At 54.4% G+C, this 27,829-nt stretch overlaps 9 protein-coding genes across 9 annotated transcripts; 3 read left to right on the top strand and 6 right to left on the bottom strand.

Moving 5' to 3' along the window:
- Positions 1–427: 427 nt before the first annotated feature.
- On the bottom strand, positions 428–1,164 carry LY79DRAFT_593547 (uncharacterized protein; the record flags this gene model as incomplete). Its single annotated transcript, XM_060561572.1, has 2 exons — positions 428–496; positions 670–1,164. The coding sequence occupies 2 exons, from the start codon at positions 1,162–1,164 to the stop codon at positions 428–430; spliced, it is 564 nt and encodes a 187-aa protein (XP_060409622.1).
- Positions 1,165–3,604: 2,440 nt separating this feature from the next.
- On the bottom strand, positions 3,605–4,960 carry LY79DRAFT_567046 (uncharacterized protein). Its single transcript, XM_060558865.1, has 3 exons — positions 4,575–4,960; positions 4,032–4,519; positions 3,605–3,974 (listed from the first exon to the last, which is right to left on the bottom strand). The coding sequence occupies exons 1-3, from the start codon at positions 4,824–4,826 to the stop codon at positions 3,638–3,640; spliced, it is 1,077 nt and encodes a 358-aa protein (XP_060409623.1). The 5' UTR covers positions 4,827–4,960; the 3' UTR covers positions 3,605–3,637.
- Positions 4,961–7,576: 2,616 nt separating this feature from the next.
- On the bottom strand, positions 7,577–8,701 carry LY79DRAFT_593549 (bZIP transcription factor; the record flags this gene model as incomplete). Its single annotated transcript, XM_060561573.1, has 1 exon — positions 7,577–8,701. One exon carries the CDS (start codon positions 8,699–8,701, stop codon positions 7,577–7,579), a length of 1,125 nt encoding a protein of 374 aa, XP_060409624.1.
- Positions 8,702–12,419: 3,718 nt separating this feature from the next.
- On the bottom strand, positions 12,420–13,878 carry LY79DRAFT_673204 (uncharacterized protein; the record flags this gene model as incomplete). Its single annotated transcript, XM_060564143.1, has 4 exons — positions 12,420–12,433; positions 12,513–13,040; positions 13,108–13,472; positions 13,577–13,878. 4 exons carry the CDS (start codon positions 13,876–13,878, stop codon positions 12,420–12,422), a joined length of 1,209 nt encoding a protein of 402 aa, XP_060409625.1.
- Positions 13,879–14,180: 302 nt separating this feature from the next.
- On the bottom strand, positions 14,181–16,150 carry LY79DRAFT_392151 (uncharacterized protein). Its single transcript, XM_060552946.1, has 4 exons — positions 16,046–16,150; positions 15,728–15,991; positions 15,264–15,669; positions 14,181–15,214 (listed from the first exon to the last, which is right to left on the bottom strand). Exons 1-4 carry the CDS (start codon positions 16,065–16,067, stop codon positions 14,449–14,451), a joined length of 1,458 nt encoding a protein of 485 aa, XP_060409626.1. The 5' UTR covers positions 16,068–16,150; the 3' UTR covers positions 14,181–14,448.
- A 457-nt stretch (positions 16,151–16,607) lies between these two features.
- On the top strand, positions 16,608–18,331 carry LY79DRAFT_567054 (short chain dehydrogenase). Its single transcript, XM_060558866.1, has 2 exons — positions 16,608–17,871; positions 17,935–18,331. The coding sequence occupies exons 1-2, from the start codon at positions 16,970–16,972 to the stop codon at positions 18,062–18,064; spliced, it is 1,032 nt and encodes a 343-aa protein (XP_060409627.1). The 5' UTR covers positions 16,608–16,969; the 3' UTR covers positions 18,065–18,331.
- A 1,050-nt stretch (positions 18,332–19,381) lies between these two features.
- LY79DRAFT_392233 (uncharacterized protein) lies at positions 19,382–20,399 on the bottom strand. The gene has a single exon (XM_060552947.1). The coding sequence runs from the start codon at positions 20,213–20,215 to the stop codon at positions 19,559–19,561; it is 657 nt and encodes a 218-aa protein (XP_060409628.1). The 5' UTR covers positions 20,216–20,399; the 3' UTR covers positions 19,382–19,558.
- Positions 20,400–22,543: 2,144 nt separating this feature from the next.
- LY79DRAFT_524566 (OPT oligopeptide transporter) lies at positions 22,544–25,540 on the top strand (the record flags this gene model as incomplete). Its single annotated transcript, XM_060555640.1, has 8 exons — positions 22,544–22,612; positions 22,676–23,331; positions 23,400–23,828; positions 23,885–24,318; positions 24,369–24,847; positions 24,917–25,016; positions 25,077–25,279; positions 25,337–25,540. The coding sequence occupies 8 exons, from the start codon at positions 22,544–22,546 to the stop codon at positions 25,538–25,540; spliced, it is 2,574 nt and encodes an 857-aa protein (XP_060409629.1).
- A 923-nt stretch (positions 25,541–26,463) lies between these two features.
- Positions 26,464–27,829, top strand: LY79DRAFT_567064 (uncharacterized protein). Its single transcript, XM_060558867.1, has one exon. It carries the CDS (start codon positions 26,752–26,754, stop codon positions 27,502–27,504), a length of 753 nt encoding a protein of 250 aa, XP_060409630.1. The 5' UTR covers positions 26,464–26,751; the 3' UTR covers positions 27,505–27,829.

Consider the following 27,829-nt stretch of genomic DNA (forward strand, 5'->3'; position numbering starts at 1 on the left):
TCTTGGTTGCATATCATTGGCGTCGGATGCATACCCTTATACCTTGGTCCCGGCCTGCACATGGAACAGGCAATTTTCCCGTCTGAATGAGTCATGGAATTTTTTTTCTCTGCTGTCAACCCGCTTTGTATAGCCTCGAGGAATGCAGTTGTATTTTAATTAACGAGCTTATGAACAGAATCGTGTTGTAGATAACAAAACCTCAAACAAATGAGGGGAGACCAGCACGCCCGTGCCTTGATAACGGAACCTCGCACGTATGATCCTTGGTATCTTTTCCTTTTTTTTTTCGTTTGTCCAAGGCCGATAGCGACTGATGAGCACAATGGCACCAACCTTGAGAAGTCTCTCCCTGAAAGCGAGAGCCATCATCCATATCCATCCAGGCTTCCGCTCTGAAATCCCACGCGAGCGTGATGAAACCAAGTCATGCGCCTCCTCTCCATCCTCGAACGATACCGAACGTTTGCGACAGCGACAGTCCCGCCAGGTAACACTCCGAGAATCCGAGAACCTCTCCCCATCAAGTCCATACCTTGCAGACCTTTGCGGGCATGACTGCTCAGTCAGTCCCAACAGCCACTCTGAACATATTGGGAGGCACCGCGGCCGCCCCACGTTTCTCTTTTTCTTCTTCTTCTTTTTCCCGCCTTCTCAATAATGACGAACCCACTCCCCGACGTCATACACGGGTCTGAATTTGGGCATGTCTCCCGTCGGGCCGGTGTCCTGCGGCTGCCGCGCGTGCGCCGGCATGACCATCGGCGACGGCCGGACAACGGGCACGTCCACCTCTACCGGGTCGACCTGGACGTGCGCGCGCCTCGAGGCCCTGATGTCCTCCTTCCCCTCGTCCATCGCCGTACCCGCGGCCGCCGACTCCTCTTTCTCCCTCTCCTCCAGCGGGGCGGCGTCGCGCCGCTTCGTGAGCCACGCCGTCTCGCTCGGAGACCGCGCGATGTTCTCAAACACGCGAACAGGGTCGACGCGCAGGGCGCTGGGGTCCACGATGTCGATGCCGATCCTGCCCGTCTTCTTGCCCAGGTCCGTGACGAAGGGGTCGTCGGACGGGTTGAAGAACTTGGCGTCCTTGGGGGTGGGGAGGGCGAGGACGAGGGCGGGCGCGAGGAGGATGGCCAGCCGGCCCAGCGTCAGGAGGTGCATCTTTCGTCTCTGTCGGTGGGTGATGTCGGTTGGACGCAGACTATGGTCCGCGGAGTGGTTCTTGATGTCCAAAAGGTGAGATAAGGTGGCTCAGCCGAACTATTGTCAGGACGTGCGAGGGATAGTGAGCTGCGCTCGTGAAGGAGAAGGTGAGACGGGTGGGAAGAAAAGGTTGGGCTGTGTGGCAGATGCCAGCACATGGACTTATAAGCCCCCCATGAAGGTAGCCAAAGTTTTTCTCCATGATTCCACCCGCTATCTTGGGTTTGAAGGAGGGGTACATGTGACGTGAGCGACGCGGACAGGGCCATAACGGTGTAAGTGCATCAGTCATCTAGACGCTATCTCTCTTTGAGCGGTCCAGGGTGTCTGAAAGCTTATCCGTGAGATGAGGGGGGAGCTGCAGAAGATCCTCAGGAAAAGGGGGAAGCTCAGTGGGAACCCGGACGGGAGAGGGACAGGGTCAGAAAGGTGCGTGTTCCAGAGTTTGGATGAAGCCTGGCCATTCGTTCTCAACCTTCTCAGAGCATAGGGCCAACCTTAATGAGGGCGTCGTGGCCCGAGAGGGGGAGGGCCATGTGGAAGGTCAAACCGGGACACCCCGCCTGAGCTTGAGGACGGCCTGGGAGCCTTCTTGGTTCTGGTTTTGCCGCGGCCTGCCGGTTGTGTCCCCTCCTGCATCGACGGGGTTGGCGTGAGATCCCTATCAAGTGGTCCGAGGTGTCGGTATAGGTTTGCGGCGACTGTTCTATTGTTTAGAAGTGACTTTACTAACTGGTTAGTTGCTACTGCGCGCTTCGAAGTCGGGAATAGAGTTGACGAGACCTTGCCGACCCGAACACCGAACCCATCACCATCGCACCATGGCGTCAATCCATAAACGTGTACTGCGGTCACACAACGACTGCTGTGGGGCAAAGGTGTATGTGGCTGGTTCACTGAGGACGAGCGCTTGTACCATCTGATAAGAAGGCCGTTCCTGAACCCCTAGCACACTGTCGAGAGCTCTGTGCACACCCTTAATACGTACCCTGCATAGATAGCTTAAGTGTCGAGTCGGTTCGCGGGTCACCGGCATTAGCTATGCAGGCCATTCCGGCTTGAGCTCGACCGTCTTTCACAGGAGCGTGGCTGGTTGCTACCGTCACTTGGTAAATAGGTTGGGTCCCCAACGTGGGATTTGAATGTGTTTATGGGAAGACATCCTGCTAAAACATGTACTATCATAGCAGAGAAAAGAGCAAAGGTTATTTATAGATGAATCATTCAATACCAGCATATGTTCCGGTTCCTTTCATACGATTGTCTGACTACCGCAGAATTCAAACAAACAGTAATCCCGATACGTAGTCACATGAAGCAGCCCATCTTCAACCTGCTGCGGTACCGTGAATTTTGAACTAATCATAAGGCTTTTATCACTAGTTAGAGCACACAACCTGGCGTAGAAGAAATGGGGCGGAGAGTTCTTGCTTCTGTAACTGAAAAAAGAATGTTGAACAATTTAGCTGCTCTATATACTTGACCAGTGAGTATAAAGGATGGTATATAGCACGTGACGAGGTCAAAACCATGACGCTCCAACCATGAGGTTCCGATGGCAGCTTTCTCATAGCCGTCGTCCAAAGCCTAGCACTCACTAATGCATATTCTGTCCAACGCTTCATATGGCCCCTACATCGCAATGGTACTCTATGCTATCTTGGGCACCGTAAGTATCTTCAAGTTCCGTCCTGAAATACGCCTAAATTGACTTGTGTTTCTGGATACCAAGTGCTTGTGTAGAACGACAAGCTTCTGCATATATATAATCTATAAACTATGCAGGAGGCCCGAACCACGCATATTATCAATATAATCTTAGGCTCTCATGTTTATGACAAGAGACCACGGTCTGAAGATGACCTGTCTTGCTGGGTGTAGCTTGAACGGTTCTGCCTTTTGAAAGAGGGGGGGGGGGGGTTCTAACACTTCCATCATAGAAAACGTCTTGAAGTATTGCTAACATTAGGACAACTTAGGGTTGCGTGTTGAATCGTAGACGACGCTATCTCCGTAACCGAAGCTTCGTGATCTGGTATCATCGTTATCGGCTTGCTGAACAACTTGGATGACTATAGTGCCAAGGTCTAGCTCGAATAAACTGAACAAACCCTGAAGAGGTGCTGGCCTGTCAGTTCACAACTCCCCTGACTGTTCACAGTGTTTCTTATCAGTTACCCCGGGCGCCTAGATCATATCACTCTGGCCGCTTATGGGACTTTACAACTAGTAAGTATGTACAGGCATACTCAGTGTGACTTTGCTCGACCGGGAACGTGCTCGAAAATAATAATAATAGAAAGATCCAGACAATCGAATAAAGAACGCTGCACAAGAACGAGCGGACATCATTGTAGTTCTCACCATCAACTTCACACTATTAGTTGTCGACCATGCATGTTTAGAGTATCAATACTGTACAGACATTTTTTCAAGGTAAAGTAAGGCAATGTCTCGGCCTGTTCGGGCTACTACTTATCGAATGTCTCACGCTGATCACAACGGTCTTGTTGATTCCTCCCTGGGATCCTGGCTCTCCGCCGTGGAGATCAGCAACAGATCCTGGCGGACTAGGGCTGGACGCATTCTCTTGCGAGCTCCCTCTCCCACCGTGGATTTCGACCAACCGCTCGCTCTGCTGCGTACCGTCATAGCAGTTCTCGCCCAATTTTACGGCAGAGCTAAATCCTCTCAGATACGAACGTCTTGATTGGGTAGGGTCGTAACCCTGCGCCGTGAACACCAGTTTAGATGCCAATATGTCGATGCTAGGCGTGTCAGCAACAGAATACGGCCAGCTAGGATCGCACCATGAGACAGCATACAACATGACAGACGGGAAGAGACACTCGAGCGCGTAGGCGAAGCGGTCGAGTTGACTAGCTACATTTGTTGCGCTCTGGGCCGTCATCTGGAAGGAGTACGTGACCGCTCTCATCGTTCCCAGAACGGCCAGCGTGGCAAGGCGAACCTCGGTACTGCGCATCAGATACCTGAAAAATCCCGCTTTCGAGGCGGCCCTATCCGACGTTGATTTGACTTGGGTAAACGTCTTGAGCAGGAAGAAGGCGCTGAGGCATTCTAGTGATGCAATGAGGACGAAATAGCTGACGTGGAGGCTGTTGACGGTGTCTTGTATTCTGGTGTTACCCTTGAGGATGTATCTGACGCGTGATACGGCGATCATGATCCGGACAGCGACGATGACGAGAACTGTCGCCCAGAAAAGGGTGTTGAAGACCTTCCACATCCTGTCCTTTAGAATTTTCCGGAGGAGGGCATAGCTGTAAAATGACAGGCCGACTTCTTGGATCTGAAGAGCTGTGTTAGACTATGCTCTCTCAACCACAGAGATGCCCAATGTGTACCATCCAGAAGACATCACCGAATGCCGAGGCCGTCGCCTTGTTCTTGAGTGAGTGGTTCTGGTCATAAAAGGCATAGAAACAAAGGCCGTTCGCGACAGAGCCGGCAGCCGATGAGACGATAGGGACCACGGTGATCTGCGAAAAGCTTGTTATGCCGATGACGAGAAGACCGAACAGCACGTTTGCGGCACCGATGGTGCTGAGTATCGACCAGCTTAGCTCGAAGTAGGCTGGGGGAATAGGCGTTGCCATTATTAGGACGTTGATGGGCAGCAGATCTTCCCAAGCCGCAGCATGGTAGATTCACAATGTTTGGAAAAGTCTAGAAGTGCAGGACCATAGCTTTTCATGCGCGCGTTGTCTCAGGAAGCCTAGCAGGATTGGGCGACAGCTTGGAGGCAAAGAGTCAGAAATCCGGCGACAGCTGACACCGATGGTCTGTACTCCGGAAGCTTCGTTGATTGTCACATGGTCAGGAGGCGTTCGTATTATTACAGCCTCAGTGGACGCAATTGGCGGCGGCTAAGCGGCATGAGCACATATTAAGATGGCCTTGTTCAGGGCAATTCCTTGTTGCTGGCTGCTGAAGGCCTTTTTGGGTTATTCTGTCGACTCCCCAATGTGCCCAGGATAGATCGCCCAGCTTTGACAGCGGGCGTTTCGGGCTCTTCAAGACAACTTAAGCTTCGGCATATAAACAAATGGCATCGTCTGCGGGGCCGATGTGTTATAGTGGCTCTGATTGACTTTTGAGTGCTCTTTGCCAGAGGATGACCGAGAGGTTGTCGTGCGTGTATAGGCAGTGCGTACTATGTATAGAAATCGGATTCAATGATATTTCTATCAGAGATACCCCCCCTGGTAAATGGCAATGCCACCTCATTGATCCTGGCGCAGACCCGAGCAACAAGGTTGACGGTCTCTGTGAACTGAGAACTGGGCCCGGGGGAAGCACTGACAACTTTGGGACCGATCCGGGTACGGGAGCATCTACAACCCTAGGATCCCCATTTCGCCCATCGATCAGTGAGCAGCCCGTAGGGTAGAAGACTCTCGTCCAGACACCTGTCAAGGTTCCGTAATACAGCACTGCTAAAGTAAGTTTTTTTCGAAAGTTTATCGACACCCCCTCGATGTGATTGTCAAGGGAAGACCCTGCACAATGATGCGCCCGACTGATCTGACGTCTACATCAAAACGTGGGCACGCCGATCATCATCCAATGGCCGTGCTGTTGGTGACAACATCTAGGTATTAATGACTACGCAGCATGCACAGATATCTCCATTTCCCCTTCTGTTCGTGGCAGGCCGCAAAGCAGGTGCCGAGTATCCACTTGCAGACTTCCCTGAGTAGGTCGAGCTTAGATCCCGAGGAAGACGGACCTAATGACGTGAAGATAAACGGTGTCGGGGTGTGATGTCTCCGCACCTGTGACGGAGCCGCAGTGACCAAATCCAGCCTGTTTGACGGCTCTGTCTCCGAGTAGTTGCGTCAAGCCAGCCTGATGGTCGCAGGACAGATCAACGATATCCGCATAGCCTTCCACCACGGTATCATAGTGTACCAGAAGCAAGAAGTTTCGTTGGGAGCCACCCACGCACATATAGGGTTGACGTGACACGCCCTTGGACTTCATGCACGTGGCGTCTTTCGGTGGGATGAGTTCATTGGCTCGTGTGCCGGAGCTCGAGCCGTAGCTCAATGTCTCCCTTCATTGGAGGGACCAGAAGCATGAGAAGGTACCGTATTCAGTCGAAATTAGGAACAGCGAGGGGAAGGGCTGTGAGTGGTGCGCACCACGTAGCAGACCTGCAGCTTCGTTCGATGTTGTGGGATAATTGCAGGTGCTCATGCCAGAATGTTGTCGTTTCGTATTCAGACGTGTGCAGACGGCAGCAAATGGGCGCCATCGCCCGATCGTCCCTTTTTCCCGGCATCAGACGCACTCATTATCAGTAATGCTTGGCTCCCGTTTCGGTCGCTGGTTCATTCCCGTTGAATGTGCGAACCATTCTCCTGCTCAGCTAGTCAAAATGTACCGGCATGGCCACCACACCACGAAAAGATTGGATGTACTATAACCGCGACAACAGCTGCTGAATCGTTCCATTTACCAATTGGGAATCAGTCACTCTGTTCGATAATACGTCGCTCGGTGAGGCTAAAAGGGACAAGCATTGACAAGTAGCCCCTGCGACGTTCAGTCTCGGCCAATGTGAATGCCAACTATTTCATAGACACAATGACAAGATTTTCAGGATCTGTGCGGGCACGAATAAGATTGATGACCCCCTATTGCGTATCATTGTTTTCAAAATTCCAAAAACAATGCCGGATCACAATGTGCGTCGCCCTTGCTCGGCGCGTGGATCACTCCGAGAAGCCCTTCTAACCAGCTGTTAACGGCGAGCCATAGAGGCAGCTGCAGACTTTGGGCGTCGGGAACGCGAGCTCTATCATAGAATTACCAAACCTCCCTTCAATTGTAGTGCCAAGAGCTTCTGACTCCAGAAACTGTATTGCTCCAGCACAGCATACAACGGCAGTGTAAGTTGCACATAGTATGCTAAAAACATCATTGGTCAACCCAAGCCGGCCGAGACGTGTTGCAAAGTCAGCTGAACTGCCTTGTATGCTTCGGGAACAACTAGGAACGTTGGATCTGTTTTGTTTCATTGGTCTCATTATCATTTACTCCCAGAAACCATGGGAAATAACATGAAAGATAAAAAAACTAAAAAAAAACTACTGCTCGGGGAGCGCTCTTGGTCCTATTCGGGTAACAATCCTCCCCAAAATACCCGCGCCGAACGCCGCTAATACATCTTTTTTTGTCTTGTATGACTCTGCCCTCACAGAATCATATGCCAAATGATGTGCCAGAACGCCGTGCTGTTCAAGAGATGATGGGTGAGGCTGAATCATTCCCACAGTTCCCGGCGTTTTCTTTCTTTCTTTCTTTTTTTTTTCTTTTTTTCAAGCTCTACAACTTCCGATTTTCAATCCATTGAGACCTCTTGGGAATGCGCCCTCGCGCTGTGAGAGGCGAGGTCGTCGTAGCCAGAAAAGCCGCTTTCCGACTCCAGGGAAGGCATGTCAGCCTTGGTATCCATGTCGAACAGTTTCCAGTCAATGTATCCTTCCTCTCCTGTTCCGTTTCTACAGTCCTGGCTGTGCATCTGCATGCCGCCGCCGGCCGCTGAGGCGGACGCCGCCATGCTCGACTGCACCAGGTTCTGTGCGGCTCCGGAAATGTATTCCTCGATGTACGGGCACCCGCAGCCGCCGTGCTGAAGCACCATGTTCTTCAACATCAGGATCTCGCCACGGAGCTGTGCCGCTTCGCTGTTGAGGCTCTTGTTGATGTTCTCCATTACTGCTTCTTGAGTCTGCAGCTCCTCGATGCCTTTCTGCTTCTTCTGCCGGCACTTATACGCGGCCTCGCGGTTGCGCGCGCGGATGCGGTTCTTCTTGTCGTTGACGGTGCTGCCGCTGTGCCCGTCTGCGTGTTCGTCAACGCCACTGGCCGACGCGGTCGAGGTACGTCGAGAGGCGCTCTTCTTCTGTACCTTCGTAGGTGTCGGTGCCACCGCGCTGGCGGTCTCGGGAGAGGCATCGGAGAGCCTGGGCCGGCCTCTACGACGTTTTGGTGCCTCGCTGGCGTCTTCCGTTCGAGGGCCCTCTGTCCCTTTTGCTGAACCGAGGAGAAGGGGGTCAATCGGCGGTGCTGGAGGCGAGATGACGGAGCTCGTTGGCGAAGACAGCGAGTCTGTGACATTGCTGACGGGGGAGTCGGGCCATCCCGAAGGGCTTTGCGTCGAGGTCGAAGAGTGTCGGTCCACCACCGATGGAGGTGCCCCATGGGCTGAGTTCAACGCCGAAAGTGACACGAAAGCCGATTGCGAGCTGTCTGCTCTGGGCCCAATCGGTTGTTGCAAACGTTGCTGCTGCTGGTGGAAGAGGAACTGCGTCCTTTGTTGTTGTTGTTCGTGCTCTTTCTGCTGTGACTTCGTTCTGTCTGTTGAGTTGGCGAAAGAGTTAGGCGTTGGTTTGAAAGATGCTGCTCTGCCCGGTAACCCACCTTGCTCAGATGTGCTGGCACCACTAGCAGAGTAATAATCCATGATTGCCTTTCTCCTATACTGAGCCGGGCTGCGACCGGGGACGAAGAGACTTTGCAAGGGTATCTAGGCCTCCCAGGCTGTTGCCCGTATGAGTTGGTTAGGCTTGGGTCCTGGGATAGCGATGTTTAGAGCAACGGTGCCTGTTGTAGGCTACTTTTCTCAGAGGTCGATAGTCGTGTAGGTGAATATGTGGCCCTTGGCTCTTGAAGATAGTCCTAGGGGTTCACAGTGATGAATTGATGACGTGCGACTGTGCGTGACGTTGAAGTCTGCCAGCAACGTATATATATGTATATATATATTTATATATATACCTATACGTATATGCCCAGATTTTTCTCTTTTTTTGTTCTTTCTGGGGGGGCGGGGGGATGAAGGCGAAGAAGACGTTCAATTCTCTTTATAAAGTACGTACAGTCAAATCGAGACCGGGTGCGGGGAGCTGGCCTGACCATGTTTTCATGACTGCTATCCACTTGGGGGCATGGCGGCGTGAGCTTGGCCCAGTAGCGACAAGGCAAGACAAGGCAGGGCAGGGCAAGGGAACGATAACCCCCATAATGGTGTGGACTGGAGCGTCAGTGCCAGTTCCCGGATCGGGATGTTTGATGGCTATTGCAGAGAGTGTTGGGCTAGCTAGAGAGACCCATGCGAGCCCGACAGGATCTGAGAGGGGGGCGTAGATTGACATTGTGATATCCAGCAACGGATAGGCTGCCAATACCAGTCAGTAGAAGAGGTTCCGGGAGGGAGGCAGCATGCTTGCGAGCTAACTCCTGTGCCATGACGACGTATGCCCGAACGGCCTGCTTTCGTTCGCCAAGTGAGATCCGGAGCTTTTCTCCGGAAATCTAAGTCATTCTTATTGGCCGAAAGTGCCAGGAACCCCTTCCGGAGACCAAAACGCCTTTGCTGAGCGGGCCACACGAACTCCACACCTATCAATGTGACCTTGGACCTTGACTGATCGGCCGGGAACCACTCCCTCGACAGCCTCTCGTTGGACTAGCATCCCGCTAGAATGGAGTCATTTGCCAGCAGCACTTCGTCTTGTCCACTCAGAGGCCTGCCGTTCCCATCCCATCTCCTCCCCTGTTCAACTGAGAAGCACCAGGATACTAATGAGTGCTACGAGATACATAGTATGTACGGATACTGTCCGTAGTGCACACACACGTGTAGCAATGGTAGCCTACATCCGACGTGTGGTGTCTCTGCCAACCCTCCAGCTTTCCGAGTGACTCCGGTTGCTATCATTGGACAGTTCCAGCAGCTTTGTGATTAAAGTGCGGCTTGCCACCAGTGGCAAACCCGTAGTTTACTTGAAAACTGTGACGGTATTTGCGATGCCTGTCACAAAACGCGACACTGCGCCACATTTCCTCCCCGCGAGGGACTCGTCAAACAGGCTTTGGTCTGACATCTGCCGTCGCAGCCACGCACGTCTCAGCCCCATCCACCCGTCTCCCCCTGTCAGGTAACTAATGTTCACCCCTCTACTACGGGACTTCACTTTTGGTGAATATTCCCCCTCTATTCTGGTGTCAGCTATGGGGGGTAACATCATAGGGGTAATCAACTTACCCCTGCCACCCTGTACTTGTGCTATGGTACATGGGATGGGATGGGATGGTGCTATGACGCAAATGTGGGGGAACACTGAACGGCCAAGAAGACGAAATTCTCAGCTGCCGAGTTGTCGAGAGGCGAGGGGCACAGAGGGTAATTAACTTCGGCCTGGTACTAGAGGATGCGCAGATTGGAGCGAGCTGACCATTCAGAGGTCAAGACTGGCTGGACACTCCCTGCACTAGTCCAATGGGCTTTTCAAATCTCCATCTTTGAAATACCATCCAAGTCACCGCGCGTCCTTTGGCCACTGCAGCTCACGGTAGCGGTGTCCAGTTGCCGGAGTTAACTCTCAGCAGGTTTAGCAGTATGTAGTACTCGTACGCACCCGTCCAATCCTTCTCCTGACAGTACACCACATCGACTTTTGCACAGACAAAGTCTTGGATGTCAAAAATCGGCATACATGATAGCTTTTGACATCGTTCAGATAGCCTACTCATAATCATGCCGCAGTATCGTCACTGACCGCTTTAAACTCCAGTCCGTCACCGGTTTGGCGCAAGAGCAGTGACCCATTGTAACCCTGCTCTTCCGAGGCGCCGACAATCTCGCTTCTGCATTGCATGGTTCCACAGGACACCGATGCGTTTTTCTTTCGTCGTTTCTCCTTTTTCCGCGGACTGGAAGCGATGCGCGAGATCGCGAGATCGCGAGTAAGCTCACCAAAAGACGCTATGTAGCAGGTACCCGAAAGAGCTGCGGAGCGAGGGGATGGAGGTGCTGGGGGGACGTTGGTTCTTGTCTTCTTCTCCTTGTGCCGGTTGTCAGCGCTGTTGCCGGCCACGCAGGGTCGTCAAGTCGCCACACCTTAAAACTCGGTTGAGCTTCCCGGTACCAGCTACGTGAGAAGGGAATACCGGTACCTCATTCACTCTGGCAAAGTCGATGATCTTTGCCCCTTTCAGCCTCTGCTACCTACCCACGAGTTATGCCGCCGTAACCGGATCACGATGTTAGCGCACTTGCACGCCTGACAAACCGTCCTAGCGCCTGGGCAAACCAGTTCGCGCTCCCGGAGGCGAGGCTATTTCCGTTAGGTCCATGGAGGGAGCCACTTACTTACACCTATGAGAGGGCTGTAGATTTGCGAGTCCACTCCAGAAAATTCCCAGAGGATGTCGAGCAGGGTTCGCTGCTTTCACGGGCAAAAGCCTCCGGGTGACACTTGCGAAAACCCACCCCTGTTCCTCGTCTTCAAGTCTTGATGAACTTCGATACCATCCCCCCCTCCGCCGTAGCCGTGCGTCCCTTGGTGCGCTCCTCAGTCTTCCGTCTCAGGCTCATCCCGCGCGTCTCGTAGGCTAGCACATCACGGAACCAGCAGACATCAGTTGGTAGAGGGTTGAGGCTCTACCTAGCGTCTACGAAGCAACCGCGGGTGCCTTTGTCATTTTGGTCTGGCTATCCTGGGCACCCTCTATCTACCTCCGGCCTGCTTGAAGACTCAGCCGCTGACGTTCAGCAAGCCCTATCGGCTAGCTTACCACTTGCCACTTGCCATCATCGCTGGTCCGTCCGGCTGCGGTCGTGCCAGCGGATGCTGTACCCCGTGTTCAAAACCCTATCAAAGGCGTACCTGGGTCGCTGAGTCTTATTGGCCGGCCCGAAAAGAGCAACCCAGATCAGACGGATCTTCGTCCAAGAGGGGCGGGGCGTATCTGTCGGGTTCGTTCTAGGGCTTCTGTTCCTGATCAATGCTGGGGTTTCCAACACTCGCCTCGCATGACCACAGGCTCGTGGGGGACAGCGTTCCACACGCTGCGCGCACTTAAGCGTTGCCCAGACCGCCTACCTAGCGCCAATTGCGGGTGATTCAAAATTGCTGATCGTAGACAAGACATGACGAACCAGGCTCGGCCCGACCGGCTTCTCGTTAGGGTGCAATTCCCACGGTCGACGAGGTCACACATACCACAGAGCCAAATGTTGCTTTATCCATGGCCATCCTCAGTCGAACGTCGCCCTGGACGATCAGGAGATCTCGGGAGCGGCAGTTGGCATTGGGGCATTTGCATAAGAACACCGGCAAGTCCGCCAAGAGATGTTACCTCATTCGGCGCTTGAAATATTGAGAAACTACGAGACCTCACGGGATGCTAACTGCATATGCGGGGTCGCAAAGAGAAGCCCCGGGCCGAGAGCTCTCTTTCACGTCACAGGCGTGCTAAATGCAACCTACAAACGGTAATGGGGGCGGCCGCCGCGGCCCAGATTTCTCCTCGTAGCAGATCCAGTCGTGGGTAGCCGTTCTTGAAGACGTTTGCGGGATCAAACTTTTTCTTAACCTCCTTCAGCCTAGCCGCCGTCTCCTCGCCGTATGTGGCCACCCAGTCCACGTCCGTGTCCGAACTCAGGTTACGGCACCCGTAGAGCAGCGCATGCCGCTGCTTGCACAAATCGTCCACCATGTCGTCCGCCCAATTTTTGTACTTCTCGTACTCGGCTGCCTGCGCTGTGGCGTCGACTATGCCTACTGAGATCGCCGCGATGCGGCGCCTCGTGCGCGGCGGGTGGCATGCCCCCGGTTTCTTGTTGAGGGCTCGTCCATGAGCGGTGTGCATAACTGTTGCGCAAGCCGCTCCTGGAGGCGGATGGGACACAAACACGTTGGCCAATTCTGGCGCAAGGTATTCAAATGTCCCGAGACGAGGGTGCCAATGGGTGTTGGTGGGCGAAGGAATTGTGTTCAGGAACGTGTAGTCGTCAACTACAAATAGATTGGTCAGTCGCGCTCTCCCCTCCCAACTGCCTGGAAGAGTAACAAAGAAGCGTACCTACCGAGACTTTTTGAGTATCGGTGTGCCGAGCGAGCGCTTTCATCCTCTCCAGAAACCTCCACCCGTTGTCGACATCATCGTCCTCCGAGGTCCAAGCAGACAACCACGCGAGCACGGGACCGACACCGGGCAGGGTCATGTGTGTTGCTTCGCCAATGAAGTTGATCGGCAGCTCCTTCTCAAACTTTCCGAACTTGATCAGCACGTCGCCGGCCTCTGCGGCGGGGAATCCGAGGAACCCGGCCAGGAAGCCCGTCTTGGGATAAAGCTTGATTCGATGCTCAACCAAGATGCCAAAGTTGCTGTTGCCAACGCCCCTCAGAGCCCAGAGCAGGTCAGGGTGGTCGTCGGTATCCACGGTCCTGCCGTCTGTAGCGCGTGCGCCAAGGATTTGGTCCACGCCGAGTCCGTGGAACGCGCTTGTATAACCGTAGCCTCCGCCAAGGGCCCAGCCCACGATGCCTACCCTACAGTCGGGCACCAGCCGTGGGGCGTGAGGAGTTTGTGCTGCTGCAGGAAGTTTGAGAGCTTGATGCTCAGAGTCCCACCACCGATGCGAGCAGACTTCTTGTCCTCGGCGATGGAGATGCTACCCATGGCCCTCAAGTCGATCATGACCCCGTCTCTTCCTCGAGCCTGGGCAGCAGTCATATCGTGGCCACCACTTCTGGTGCCGAAGGGAATGTCCTGGGCATGCAATTCCTGGATGAATGCGGAGACTTCGGCTTCTATTCTGGGTCGGATGATGGCCAGAGGTTGTTGTGTCATGCTCGCGTTGAAGAAGGCCCGGAGTTTCTTGTAGCCCTCAGCGCACAGAGTATAAAGCAACAATTCGGGAAACCTCTGTCAGATTCCTGGCAGCCGCGGTGCATCTAAGGCAAGCTGGTCAGACGTCAACGCCGAGGGGTGAGACGTGCGGAATTCCGCCGAAGCTTCGAGTGCTGCCATCTCGACCGTTTTGTTGTATGTTCTTAACCCAACGAAACTGGCGATGCTCCTAGGTCACGGCTCTGGCTCCTTGTTACATAGATGATACGCATGTTCATCGTCGGGAGATATCCAACCTCATAGCATGCAGGTTTGCAGAAAGGACCTCAACAAACCACAGCTATTGGATACATACCCCCGATAAGGGCAAACGCAGGTTCTCTTTGGGGTAATTGCGCCGGATGACGTGAGGCAGAAATGATTCTCTTGGTGCTATCAGCACTCGTGTCGCGGCTCAACGATGTCCGCCGCTTGGCGGTTGGGCAAGCTTTCGCATACTATGCAGTAATTCGGCTTGCGTTTCGATTGTTTCCAGTATTGTTAAGCACGGTACTTGAGAAAGCACTCGCTTCAGCCATATGTCTCGAGATTGACGACAGTGGTCGAAGACCGCCTACTGAGCAAAGGCCCCTCGAGAGGTATTTGAGCAATGTGCAGTACAAGCTTCTGGAAGACCTTGACACCGGTCGGACTGTGGACCATTTCCATCCACATGACTTCCTTCAAGCTCGCCACTGCTTCCGGCCACGTTGGGCCGAGAGAGTCGCGCAGGGATGCGAGTTTTGGCAACAGCCATAGATCGTCGCACTCGTCGAATACGGATATTGCGCCAACGACGAGTGCCCAGGCAAACATGAGCCGGACGGTAGTGGTCGACAATTCTGATACGTCAAGGCTCTGGCATGCGGATCGAAACTGGCCAGCCAAAAAGGTCAATTCGATCTTGGCCCCTTGTACCTTGAGGAAGAGAGTCGAGATGAAGCTGATCATTCCAAGACGGAACATCTCGGACACACTGCTCTGCTCGATCGGGTCTATGTGAAGCAGGCGATACTGAATGGAGATCATCAGGTCCTGAAACCCATTGGGGTCGATCTTTCGTCCCGTTCTGACGAGGAAATTGGCCAAGCGGGAGAAGTCGTGCAAGTCCTGGAAGACATTACCCATCCGGCGATCAGTCGAATCCACAAACAGGCGAACGTCACTCAGGTGTCGGTCGTATTCGAACCCGATGGGTGGATTGCTGAGTATGGAGGTGAATGCAGACTCCCATGAGATGTTGTCCCTGTAGTATAAAGGTTTCTCCCCAGTACATAGGCTCCAGCCAATGTCGACGCTGCTCGACGTCAGCTATGCTCGATACGGCACCCAGATGATCCACTCACCGACAAATCTTGACCTGCAACTGTAGGTTGTGCCGAAAACTCTCGACGCCGCCTCGTAGTTCGACGATGCGGCGCATGCCTCTGACATGCGCGGCGGCACTATCACGGTGTCCGAAGACCTCAGACACCATGCACATGGAGACGACCGTTGCAATGGTGGAGTCGGCGAGAGCCAGGCTCCCATCAGAGATGTTCCGGTTCAGAAGGTTCAGCGTTTTCCACACGTGGAAGCTGGTTCGCTTGCTCGTCTCACCACGGATGGAGTCGTGTAACAAACAGACAGTGAACAAGATGGAGTGCATGAAGGCAGCGTCTGAAAACAGCCAGTAGAACCATGAGGTCTTGCTATCGTCGAATCTGAGACACCATTCGGCTGGGTACATGGCCTCCTTGATCGCTCCGTAAACTGCCATCATGTCTTTGAGCATCTGTAACAGGGCGCGCGAAAGGGCAGGGCCACTCACACTCGAACAGCATGGCCCGGGAGGCGGCGTCGACCTCTTCGGTAAACTGAACCATATACATATCGTTCGGCACGTGATACACTTGGCTCACTTCTCGAGAAGGGTCGGACGCCTTTTCCGTGATCCGTACGGATGGAGGCTTCCTGTTCCCAAAAGAAGCTCGCCTATTCTTGCCTCGCATAACATGACTGCGGATCAGCTTCCGGTCCTCAGAGTTGGGCTTCCCGGAGGTGTCGGTGATAACAAAAGCAAAGCCTTTGTTGGCTACGATGATGAAATTAGATGCAAGCGTCTCTGCTGGCCTCGAAGGAGCCATACCTGGGTGCTTTTGGGTACCCATCTCGATCCCAGACGGACTTAAGCCAGTTGAGACGAAGGAGGGCTTGGTGTCGCCCCCCGAATGGAATGGCGCTTGACAAGCAAAAGACAGGGGCAGATCCCAGCAACGAGGGACCGGGTCCAAGGACGATACGTTGATAGTGCCCAGGGGCAAGCCCAAATGAGGCTTCAGCAGCAAGCTGAGACAGGCGAGAAATACCGTTTGCCTAAAGAGGAAAACAGTCGATAGGAGCAGGTGAATGGACGGATTGGACAATGGGGAGAGAAGACTTGAGACCCGGCACTTCTCTCTCTCTTTCTCTCTCTACGTTGTTCTTGGTTCTTGGAACCACTGGGTTGACATGTCAGACTCCGAATTCCTGTGAACGGGGCAAAGCCAATGCGACGCAGCCACGAAACACTAACCAGTCTATCGATTGTTTCCCTCTTTCGGCCTAGCGGAAGTTTGTTATGGACTATAACCCCGCTTAATCACGTGACTATCACCGGCTTTATGGATCTTGGCACCGACCGCGCCCCGGCTTACTCCCCGGTTCCCAACCGATGATCTTAACTGTTGTCCTTTTTAGGAAACCAATCACTTTCTGTTCTGGGGAAATAGTCGAGTCCATTCTCAATCGTCAATAAGACTTCCCCAATGTCTTCGCCATCGTCAGCAGGGCTCCGCTAACTGCGCACAGCCGGCGTGGGACTCGGACTTAGAGACGCCATCACTTGTGATGACAGCAATGCCGTCGCACGCACATTGTCTCTCTCTTCCTCTCTCTCTCTCTCTTTCTAGTATAAAAAGGAACCAAGTCGTCAACAATGGGTTCCCAAGTGTATATACTCTTCAACACATCGCAGAAAGCATCAGCGACGGAGAACAACCAACTTTCAGTTCATTAACATCTTCCGTCCACCATGACCAGCTCCATCGATCTCCCGCCTCTCGCTGGGGGAGATGTCAAGATTTTTCTCGCGTCTCAGTTTTGCTCCACGCCTCTCATGCCACCCAAAGACCTCTCTCTCGCAGGACAGACGGTTATCATCTCCGGAGCCAACGGCGGCTTGGGCTTGACGTGTGCCGAAATGCTGCTAGACCACCATGTGTCCCGACTCATCATCGCCGTCCGCTCATTGGGGAAGGGGGAGGCTGCGGCAGAGACGCTCAAGAAGAAACATCCCGCCGCTAACATCGAGGTCTGGTCCTTGGACATGATGTCGTACAAATCCATCCAGGCGTTTGCGGATCGCTGCTCAGCCCTCTCTCGGATCGATGCTGTCATCTTGAACGCCGGCATGGCGATAGGGACCTTCAGTCTCTCATCCCATGGCCACGAGGAATCGGTCCAGGTCAACTACCTATCGACCACACTTCTTGCAGTCCTGCTTCTGCCCATCCTCAAGTCAAAGAACACCGCTGGGAAGGCGAGCAGGTTGACCATCGTCAGCTCGGGCTCCACCTTCGGCGCCAAGTTTCGGGAGCACGACAAGGTGCCGTTGATTGCGGCACTGGACGACGAGACCAACTTTGATCCTCTCGATCGATACCAGACGTCTAAGCTCTTGGGCCAGCTCACCATCACCAAGCTCGCATCCTATGTCCCCAAGGAGGATGTGATCCTGAATCTTGTGGACCCGGGCCTGACCAAAGGGTCATCGCTCCATCAACATCTCAATATCGCTCAGAAGGCTTTCATGGGGACAGTCAAAGCCTTGACTGCGAGAAGCCTAAAGGACGGTGCATCGACATACATCGATGCCGCGGTGGTCAAAGGAGACGAGACACACGGCAGCTACCTGATGGACTGGAAAATTCACCCGTAAGTCGCCTTCGCAATGAATCCAGATTCCCCGAGCCACGATACTAACAGAGCGTAACAAAGTTTCCCCGCATTTGTGTACACGCCAGAGGGAAGAACTTGCGCAGACCGACTATGGGATGAGACTCTGCAGGAGCTGGACTTTGCCGGCGCACGCTCGATCCTTCATTCCATGCAGTCGGGCCGGCGATAAGAGAAGCCCTTCTTCCCCGGGCCTTTTGCACCGCCAGTCTGGGTTTCTTTCCACATGGTACACGGAACGGGATGGGTTGTATGCAGAAAGGTTACATACAACCACGGATGCACTTGGGTCTCAACACAATGGGTTGGGTGGTAGCGTGCCGGTTGGATGGTTTGGTTAGCGTTATGGGGTTTGGTCCACAGGGATTGGAAGTATTTTGGTCATTGGAGCGTTCATCAACATGTTGTTAGACATATAGAGGAGGAAACAATAATGCTGCATTCCTTTTTCATCGAGCGGATGCTACGTCACTGATCGTGAAAAGGTCCCTTTAACCGAGTCTCGTCTTGGACCTCCACGCCGCAGTCCAACAAAAGTGCCCGCTTGTGGCAAGTCGCCATCGAGAAGTGGCCGAATCCTACACGCATCCTGCACTCAGCTCCAACACATGACAATGACAGCTGTGGAGTGCTCGTCACACCGGCCAACCTACCGCTTCCATACGCACACAGCAGATCGCTGGTCAGACCCAGTCTGATAAGACGCAAGAAGATGCAAGAGTTACGCAGGTGGAGGCGACATCACGCAGCGAAGCACATGATCGCCTGGCCTTAGGGGTGGTTGTCAGCAAGAAAAGATATCTCTCGACAGTCCTCCGCGATCCGCGAGGGTCTGGCCTCGGTACCAGACTCTCGGAGACAGGTGGCGGCATGCTTTTGCCCGAGAGACCAGCTAAGCGACTGGGGTTCCTCAGGTGTCGTGTTGAGACACCTTCTTAGCTGAGGCGGTACTCTGTACAGATTGCTCACTATCTTTACCCAAGTGCCAAGGAATGACGGACGGGGGTTTCGCGCGCTTGATGGATGGCGGCCGGGTAAGAGACACCAAAAACGCCGTAGTGATCATACTTTTTCACGGTCTAAGATGAGGTATGGTCGGCCAAGCATATTGTTTGAGATGACTCAACATAATCCCACTGTCAAAGTCATCGTTTCCTTCGAATCGAGATCAAATGGCAGTCGAGAGACGGCAGCACACGACACCCTCTCGACGGCTGCTCATAATCCTTCCATGAAGAAAAGAAGCGGCGCAAAAGCCATTTTAGGCTATGCGCCCGTGGGACTAGTAGCTGCATGCCAAGATTTGCGATAGGCAGGGTGCCTTTAGGGGTTATTGACGCATCCCAGACCAGCACGCGCTACTCGCGACGCAGCAACGATACCGACCAATTCCAACGCTAAATTTCCGGAGCGAAGCCGGGAAAGATAAGGAGGAAGCCGGGGAAGATAAGGAGGAAAATCAATACTCGTAGGCCACAGCGCCCTCCCCCCCCGAGACTCCCAAGATTTTACCAAGGCGGCAACATGCGCCCAGACGGAGCATTGGTATCGCCAAGTAGTAACTAAGAAGTCTTCCACGGCGAGTTGCGCGCAATCCCGTGTCTTGTGCAAAGCTTCGTTCTGAGCCTCTCGTGTAGCTCCTCCGTCAATCGTCCGGTCCCTGGAACTAGACGGCCAAACGATGGCCTCGGATTCGTTCTGCCGGCCAAGGCAACAGTGCGCTTGAGCGAGTAGTCAGGCGCGAATCAGCAGGGGAACATGGCCAAGAAACCACGCCGGCCTTCACGGACAAGATTCCAGGTACGGAACCAGCTCTGGTGATGTCCTGGAATAAGTCCCCAAAACGGGGCATTGCGATGCCGTCAGACGTGGGGGTTCGCGCCGCACAAAGGTCCCAGGCGTGTCTTGGCAGCACGCTTTGAGTGTCTGCCTGTCGTGTGAAAGAGAAAAATAAACACCAGAATGATGAGGGATATGAGCAGTCACGCGCCTTTTGCATTGGGTGGCGCGACAACGGCCAATCGCAACGCCGAGATATAACCTGCCGAAAAGAGATAACCCGGAGACCATCAGTCCCTATCAGGGTTAACCCGAGAAAATGTGCTCTTATAGTGTAAGACGGGTGGTGGGTTTGGGATTGGCTGGTGATATGTCCCTGCAAGCCAAGACTTCGGTGCATCAGAGGAAATCGATATGGTTGGTGGTTTGTCATATGCCAAGATGGATAGTGCCCTGAGGGAATCCCACCATATTCAAATGACCCTGCGGCCTGGCCATGGAAGACGAGGTGAGGAAAACCTTGTCCGTTTTTTTTTTCGAGCATGGCAAGGCGCAGAACCGACTGCCTGTCTTTCGAGGTCGACAGCAATCCTCACCAGCGGTCCTGATGGGATGGGGACAGACCAACCGTTGAATGGAGAACGAACCAGGATGGCCGGTTTACCGTAGAATCGCTGCTTGGCCCGCAGAATAAGCAAGCTACTGATACTAGGGATTAGTGGAGGGATGGGCAAGGCCTGTGGTCGATAAGAACGATCTTCCCAAAGCACTGCATTGCTCACATGGCGGGCAATCAAGGTTAATTAACTTGCCATATCAGTGAGACAATATGATACGACTCTGGCGAAATCGAGGCTTGTGAATGGCCGCACCAGCCGCACAACCAGGCGCATTGCGGGTAATTAGAGTTGGTCAGATGGAGCGGAGAGTGGGGGTTGGGTGGAACAGGGACTTTGTTCCGTTCCGTAAGGGAGGAGGACGAATAGATTGGAACGAGGGACTCATGGGCTCTGAATATCCGTAGATGGACGCCCGCTCCGCGCGTGTGTTGGAAGATGTAATGGGTTTCCTCGGACGCCGCCGACGTTGTCGCCTCCTCCCACTGCCACCAGTGGTGTGCATGCTTGGCGTAGCGACAAGCTCTCGGGGCAAATTTCTTGACGTTTCCTGTCCTTGGATGGCATATTGAGGGTCTTGGAACCGCTCAACGGGGAGGGCGAGGGAGGACGCCAGGGTCCTTCGACCGTGTGTGTGTGTGTGTGTCTGTCTGTCTGTCTTGAGTGCGCTAGGCCAAATCCGAGTGGCGATTTCGTCAAACGGGATGGTCAACCTTCGTCTACCGTCCCTCTGTGCCACTTCGATGACACTTCCCTCGGCGCAGGCCGCCCGGCTGCAAAGGCCACCGGGGCACTGCGTTGTAACGCGGCGCGCGCATCAGCTACAGCCTCGCTGCATTCCCCAGGTTTCTCTGACTCGCCTGTCGAATGAGCCAAGGCGACACGGCAAGGGGCTGTGGGCCGTTGGACACGTCCCGGTGACAACGGGGTCCTACTTGGTCAAGCGTGTTCTCCAACGATTTCTTGAAAATCGACAGTTTGTAAGACACGGCCTGCAATCTGTCTGCGGGTAGGCGAGCGGGCGGGCGGGCGGGCGTGAGTGTCGCACCACCACGAATCCATCATGATGGCGAGCGGCGCGGGCGAAACGCAAAAGAACCGACGCCGGCGATCTGATTGGCAAACTCGGGCTCGCAGCCGCACTGATTGACGCTTCCAAAAGTTCCTCGCCGAGACCTTGCATACCTTCCTGACTGGAACAAGTCACTCCGGAATAGCAGTTCTTGGCAAAGCCAGTGGAAGCGCGCACTCGATGGCCCGAGACCAAGATACCCGGCGTGTCGGGAATGTGTGCAGTGTGTCCGTATCCGCACAGAGTGCGACGTCCACGGTAAAACGCGGTAGCATTCGCAGCGACGGGTAGATATCAGCTGTAAAATGTCACCCATGTAAGAGGCCGGGGTCCCGTCTACAAGTGGCCCCATAGGGAGGCCAGATGGAGGCCGGAAAGGAGGAGGAGTAGCGGGGGTGGGAGGTGGAGGGCTTAGTTTCCGCCCACGGCATGCCATGCCATGCCATACCAGGAAAGGCGGAGAGAAGACGATCCGTCTATAGGACTTCGACAACCGTCTGGAAGTTTGTGGTTCTTCTGAAAAGCTCGCCGTATGCGTACCGGAACATGTGGCGTGATGATTTGGCCGTGTTGGTGTCTTTCTGTCCCGTCTTCCTCATACGATATGTCGCCTCAACCTATCCCATACTGAGGGCCGTACCACCGACGGAGCACGCCCAATGAGGACCAGGTGAGAATGCAGAATGATCCTCTTCAAGACCCTTTGATATCGGGCTTGTCGAAATGTAGAAGGTCAATCTTACGGCCGCAGTATTGGTGGGAGGGAGGAGGGGGAGAGGGGGGGGGGGGGGGGCCGTCCAACTCGGTTCCAGCCCCGGATCACCCTTGCTACACCACCCATGTTCCAGAAGAGGGAAGCTCTGCTCGACATCCCAGCTCTTCGAGGATTGTCTGGTGGCGAGGCTGCAACCCTCGTGCAATGGCCCCTCTCTGCATGCCCGTTGCCAAGCCGTCGGGAACCTACGGTATAGCTCCACTGCCGATAAGCACCCCAATGTAACTGGAGAGCTCACTGCGTTGCAAAGGCATGTTAAAAGGCCGAGGTGCCCTCGCCCCTCCTCAAGCCGGACGCTCCTGATCTCGGTCACTGGCAAATCTCCAGCCCGAGAGTTCACGGGTTCAGCAAATCAGCCTTCCATACCTCCTTGTCAAGAGGTGAAGAGTACTGACCCAGCGCAACACCATGTCCGACATCCGTGAACAACGGCCCGCCGCCCAAGGCGGCGTGATCTCGAACGAGAAGGCCGCTCCTGTGAGTCCTTTTGACTTTGAGCCTCCTCGGCCCCGCCGCATGTGCTGATGCTTCCTCTTCCAGATCGTCGAAAACCACCCTGATGGCACCGAGTACAACGGGCACGTCGAGAAGGACTTGAACGTCACCGAGGACGACCTGCTCGAGGCCAAGGAGCTCGCCTCGCAGATGTCCCTCGAGGAGGTCCGCGAGATGATGTTCAACGTCCACAAGCTCCACGAGAAGGACCCCAACTTCCCGCTCGTCATCATCGAGAAGATCGAGGCGTTCCTCGCCAACGACGACGTCTTTGAGAACCCTGAGAAACACGAGACCCTGATCCAGGAGATGAAGCTCGAGGCCGCCCTCATCACCGGCAACTCTCCCTACGCCGAGGTGCGCGCCGTCGTCGACAACCACGACGACCCTGCCATGCCCGTCTCGACCATCCGTGCCTGGGTTATCGGCCTCCTCTTCTCCGCCCTGCTCGCCTTCGTCAATCAGCTCTTCTCGGTTCGCTACCCCTCCATCACCATTCTGGCCAACGTCGCCCAGCTGCTCGCCTACCCTCTCGGCAAGCTCTGGGAGAAGTTCCTCCCCGATGTTGGCTTCACCGTCGCCGGCCAGCGTGTCTCGCTCAACCCTGGCCCCTTCAACCGTAAAGAGCACATGCTCATCACCATCATGGCCAACGTCGCCTACAACATCCCGTATACCAACTACATCATCTGGACCCAGTGGTGAGTTTGTGCTTTTGTGTTCCATGTCTTTTGACTCCGGGTCGGTCTTGTGCTAACTTACCTTCGAGGCTGCCCAAGTTCTTCAACCAGTCGTACGCCGCCAACTTCGGTTACCAGCTGCTGATCTCGCTGTCGACCAACTTCATCGGATACGGTCTCGCCGGTCTCTGCCGTCGTTTCCTCGTCTACCCCTCGTACTGCGTTTGGCCTGCGTCGCTGGTGACCATCGCCCTGAACTCTGCTTTCCACACCGACAAGAACCCCGCCGTCGACGGCCCGTTCCGTAGCATGTGGCGCGTCAGCAGGCAGAAGTTCTTCTACGTCACCTTCGCTGCCATGTTCGTGTGGTTCTGGTTCCCCAACTACATCTTCACGGCCCTCAGCGCTTTCAGCTGGATGACCTGGATCGCCCCCAACAACCGCAACCTGGCGACCATCACGGGCTTCAACAGCGGTCTCGGCCTCAACCCCTTCCCTACCCTGGACTGGAACATCCTGTAAGCATCAGCCGCGCCCCCACGAACATGCTTGCCTACTTACTAACGCGATACAGCTTGTACGACAACGCCGATCCGTTGATGGTTCCCTTCTTCTCGACCTTCAGCAAGTTCATCGGCACCTTCTTCTCCATGTTCGTCGTGCTGGCTATTTGGTACACCAACACTTACAACACGGGATACCTGCCCATCAACACGAACAAGGTCTACGACCACTTCGGATCCCTCTACAACGTGTCGCGTGCTGTCAACGAGCACGGACTCTTCGACAAGGAGGCGTACGAGGCCTACTCTCCTCCTTTCCTGGGAGCTGCCAACATCACCATCTACATGTTCTTCTTCGCCGTCTATACGGCCACCATCACTTACGCCGCACTGTATCACCGTCATGAGATCGTTCTTGGCTTCAAGGCTTTGATCGGCAGCTTCAAGAAGGATAGCGACATCGAGAAGGACCAAGTTCTTGACGTCCACAACCGTCTCATGAAGGGTTGGTGTTCCCATCTCCCGCTTCGTGGTATACCGCTAACATGATCCCAGCCTACCCCGAAGTGCCCGAGTGGTGGTACTTGTCCGTCTTGGTGATAGCCGTTGGCCTCGGCTGTGCCGGTATCGCTGCCTGGCCCACGTACACCACCGTCGGTGTTGTCTTTTACGGTATTATGCTCTGCCTCATCTTCGTCATCCCGGTCGGCATCATCAAGGCCATGACCGGTATCGAGGTCACCCTCAACGTGCTCGCCGAGTTCATCGGCGGCTCCTGGGTGGAAGGTAACGCGCTGGCCATGAACTACTTCAAGTCCTTTGGCTACGTGACGTGCGCGCACGCCGTGTGGTTCTCCAACGACTTGAAGCTCGCACACTATGTCAAGATCCCTCCCCGCCATACTTTCTGGGCGCAAATCCTTGCAACATTCGTCTCCACCTTTGTTTGCTTGGGTGTTATCAAATTCCAAATGTCGCTTCCTGGTATTTGCACCGAGGAAGCCAAGTACAGGATGACCTGCCCCGGTATCAACGTAAGTCTTCCAGGCCTCGACCCTTCGTTGCCCTTCCCTCTCTGTAACTCTAAGCTAACAAGCCCAAAGACTTTCTTCACTGCTTCGGTCCTCTGGGGCACCGTTGGACCTAAGAAGATCTGGGGCGCGGGTGGCCAGTACACTGCGACTCTGGTCGGATTCCCTCTCGGTAAAGCCCAACCCTGACAGTATTCCTGGCCGTGCCCTAGCTTACTAACCCCGTCGATAGGCATCGTCGTTGTCCTCTTCTTCTGGGGTCTCAACAAGGCCTTCCCCAAGTGGAAATGGGTCCGTCAAATCCACCCCGTCGCCATGATGTACGGTTGCCTCGTCTGGGCTCCCTACAACATGGCCTTTGTGTGGCCCTCGGTTCCCATTGCCTATTTCTCTTGGATCTACCTCAAGGGTCGCTTCCTGGGTCTCTGGTCCAAGGTGAGTTGTCGTCGCCCCCCCCGGTAATGGTATTCCTGAAGCTGACATTGTCCGCAGTACAACTTCGTCCTTTCCGCCGCCTTCTCCTGCGGTATTGCCATTTCCGGAATCGTCATTTTCTTCGCTCTTCAGTGGCAAGTCGTTGATCTTGAGTGGTGGGGTAACAGCGTCGTCTCCGAGGGTTGCGAGGGCAAGCCATGCCGTCTTCTCACCCTCCCCGAGGGCGAGTACTTCGGACCCCGCATCGGCGAATTCCACTAGAGGAATGACGAGTTTGCATTTCGTGCTTCCGAGTTTTAGCAGATATGACGGGATGAGGAGACTTTGCCTTTGGAGGTATACTCGGGAAAGGTGTTGTAAATGGCGGATGTAATGATGTAAAGGATGACGAAATACCCCCCCACCCGACGTTGACTTATAATGTTATGGACGATGTCAATATATCCTCGAAAATGGTCTTCCAGATGTACGGCTTCCTAACAAGCCAGTGTGATTCATGATCTCGATGCTATTGGTGATCGTACGTCGCTACGGCTAATAACCGGTGGGGTCTCTGGGTTACTCGGGCGACGCTTTGGTCATGGAAATTGTTCAGGTGAAGAGGTGTGTTCTAGTCGAATCCCGTATCTCATGTGCTGTGACGAGCCGAGTAAAGCTGGCCTTCTCAAGAACGTGTCAAGCAACTCGTACCCGAACGTCCAGGGTCCGAGACGGAAGGCCATCACAACAACGCACAGAACATTGATCCCACGTCGTATGAAGGCAGAAGTATGCCCCAGAAAGAAAAAATGGTTCATTCAAGAAATCCAATATTGGATAGTCGCGGGTGGTGTCCTGTTTAAAAATGGACCGTCGTTGAGGCCAAATCAACCGGCGGAGCTGACTGAGAATGAACTATACCCAAGCTGGTTTGCTGACAAGTTGACATGAAGCAAAGCCCAATGGTTTCGTGAAAGCTCTGCGCTAAGATAAGGCTTTGGGCCAATAAACTCGGTTGTGAACGGCATCAGAGGACAAACGTTCGCCCGTCTGACACTGTCCTTCGGCGACGAAGTCCGCCTAGGAATCACCGGCAAGGCATATTTGGCACCACTCCGAAGGGCCTCTCCAAAGACTGCTTGTAGTGCCTGGCTATGGTGCTACGGTGAAAAGTCACTATGGACTTTGACCTGGTTGGACTTTGCCCAAGACTGGGTTTTATGAAGCGAAGTATAGGCAAGTCCAGCAGCCAGACCAATCACGTCTAGTAACAATGGCATGCGGTCTTTGTTTTGGACCGCGGTCCTCAGCTATTCAGTGGCACGAAGGATATCGAGGTATTGAATGATAATAAGTGACTAAACTCCTCGTACTTTTAGAGCTCTTCAATGCTCGCAAAGCCATGAGGGGGATACAGCTTTTTAGTGTATTTTCACCCGAGCAAGCCACAGACAGTGTTTTTGAATCACTTATAATATCCTCAGATACCATGCATGCTCTTCCCACCATCCGCTATGTCGGGCGTTATTGCCAACAGCATTGTGCGCACGGCGGGTTCGTCGTCGACACTTAACTTCTCGGATACTAAGAAGAGTATCCTCATACACGCCAGCTGTTCGCATGACGGTCGAACTCGTCACAGCCGCGGCCTCCCGCCCCCAGAATCACTGCAACAGCACGCCCCGTTCCTCGAGAAGCAGCACCCCTTGGTATCGGAGCAGCAAGCGCCGCCGCGGTCCGAGAAGCAACACCCTCTCCTGCTGGAGAAGCAGCACCCCCCGCTGTCGCTGAAGCAGAAACCCGGCGTGTCCTTCAGGCTCTCCCACTGGCCCGGCGCCTCGGCCGACATGGGATCCATCCTCGCGTACCCCTCGTCGTCGTCCTCCCGTGACGGCCTTGGCCGCGGCGTGAGCAGGCATCCCTCGCCCGCGGCACCGCCCTTGCGCCCTCGGCTGCCCGCGAGAAGCTCGGCTGCGTCGTCGCCCTCCCCGAAGCTGCTGCAGGAGCCCCGCGAGCCGTCTGCGTCCCCCAGCTGGCGGACAGAGGGCCGGGACGTGGACGCGGAAGCGGTCGAGGACGTCTCGTACGGCGGTGGAGCATCATGGTGCAGGTCTCCCCACCGCTCCGGCTGGTGCTGCAGGTCACCGCCTCTTTATATACGGGGACGGACTGTCACTGGACGTCGTGCGCAATCAGATTGGGGACCTGTGCCGCCAACGCCGCACCTTTCTTTGACGGATCCATAATTGCAACACTCCCCCTCTTTTTTTAATATGTAAAAACATGCAAGAAAATTGGTTCGCGGCAAGCGTCGGTTTACGAGATGCAGATCGCGGGGAAATGGAGCCGGGCCCCCTTCCTTGGTGTGGAGATGCCGGTCCGCTCCCCAAAAAATAAGGCCGTAAAACGTACGTAATGAGATGCTCGTTAAGCGTTTTGATCGAGTAATGAATGGAGTTCGTTTATTCTCCTTTGGAGACGTGGATTCGCGGGGAAATGGGGGATGGACAACGTCGGTCAACGCATGTTTGATATTGCACTGTTGACGCTTGATCAGCAAGCCAAGCTGGA

This window comes from Colletotrichum navitas (genome assembly GCF_030913465.1).
Source record: "Colletotrichum navitas strain CBS 125086 chromosome Unknown LY79scaffold_81, whole genome shotgun sequence".
Lineage (NCBI taxonomy): Eukaryota > Fungi > Ascomycota > Sordariomycetes > Glomerellales > Glomerellaceae > Colletotrichum > Colletotrichum navitas.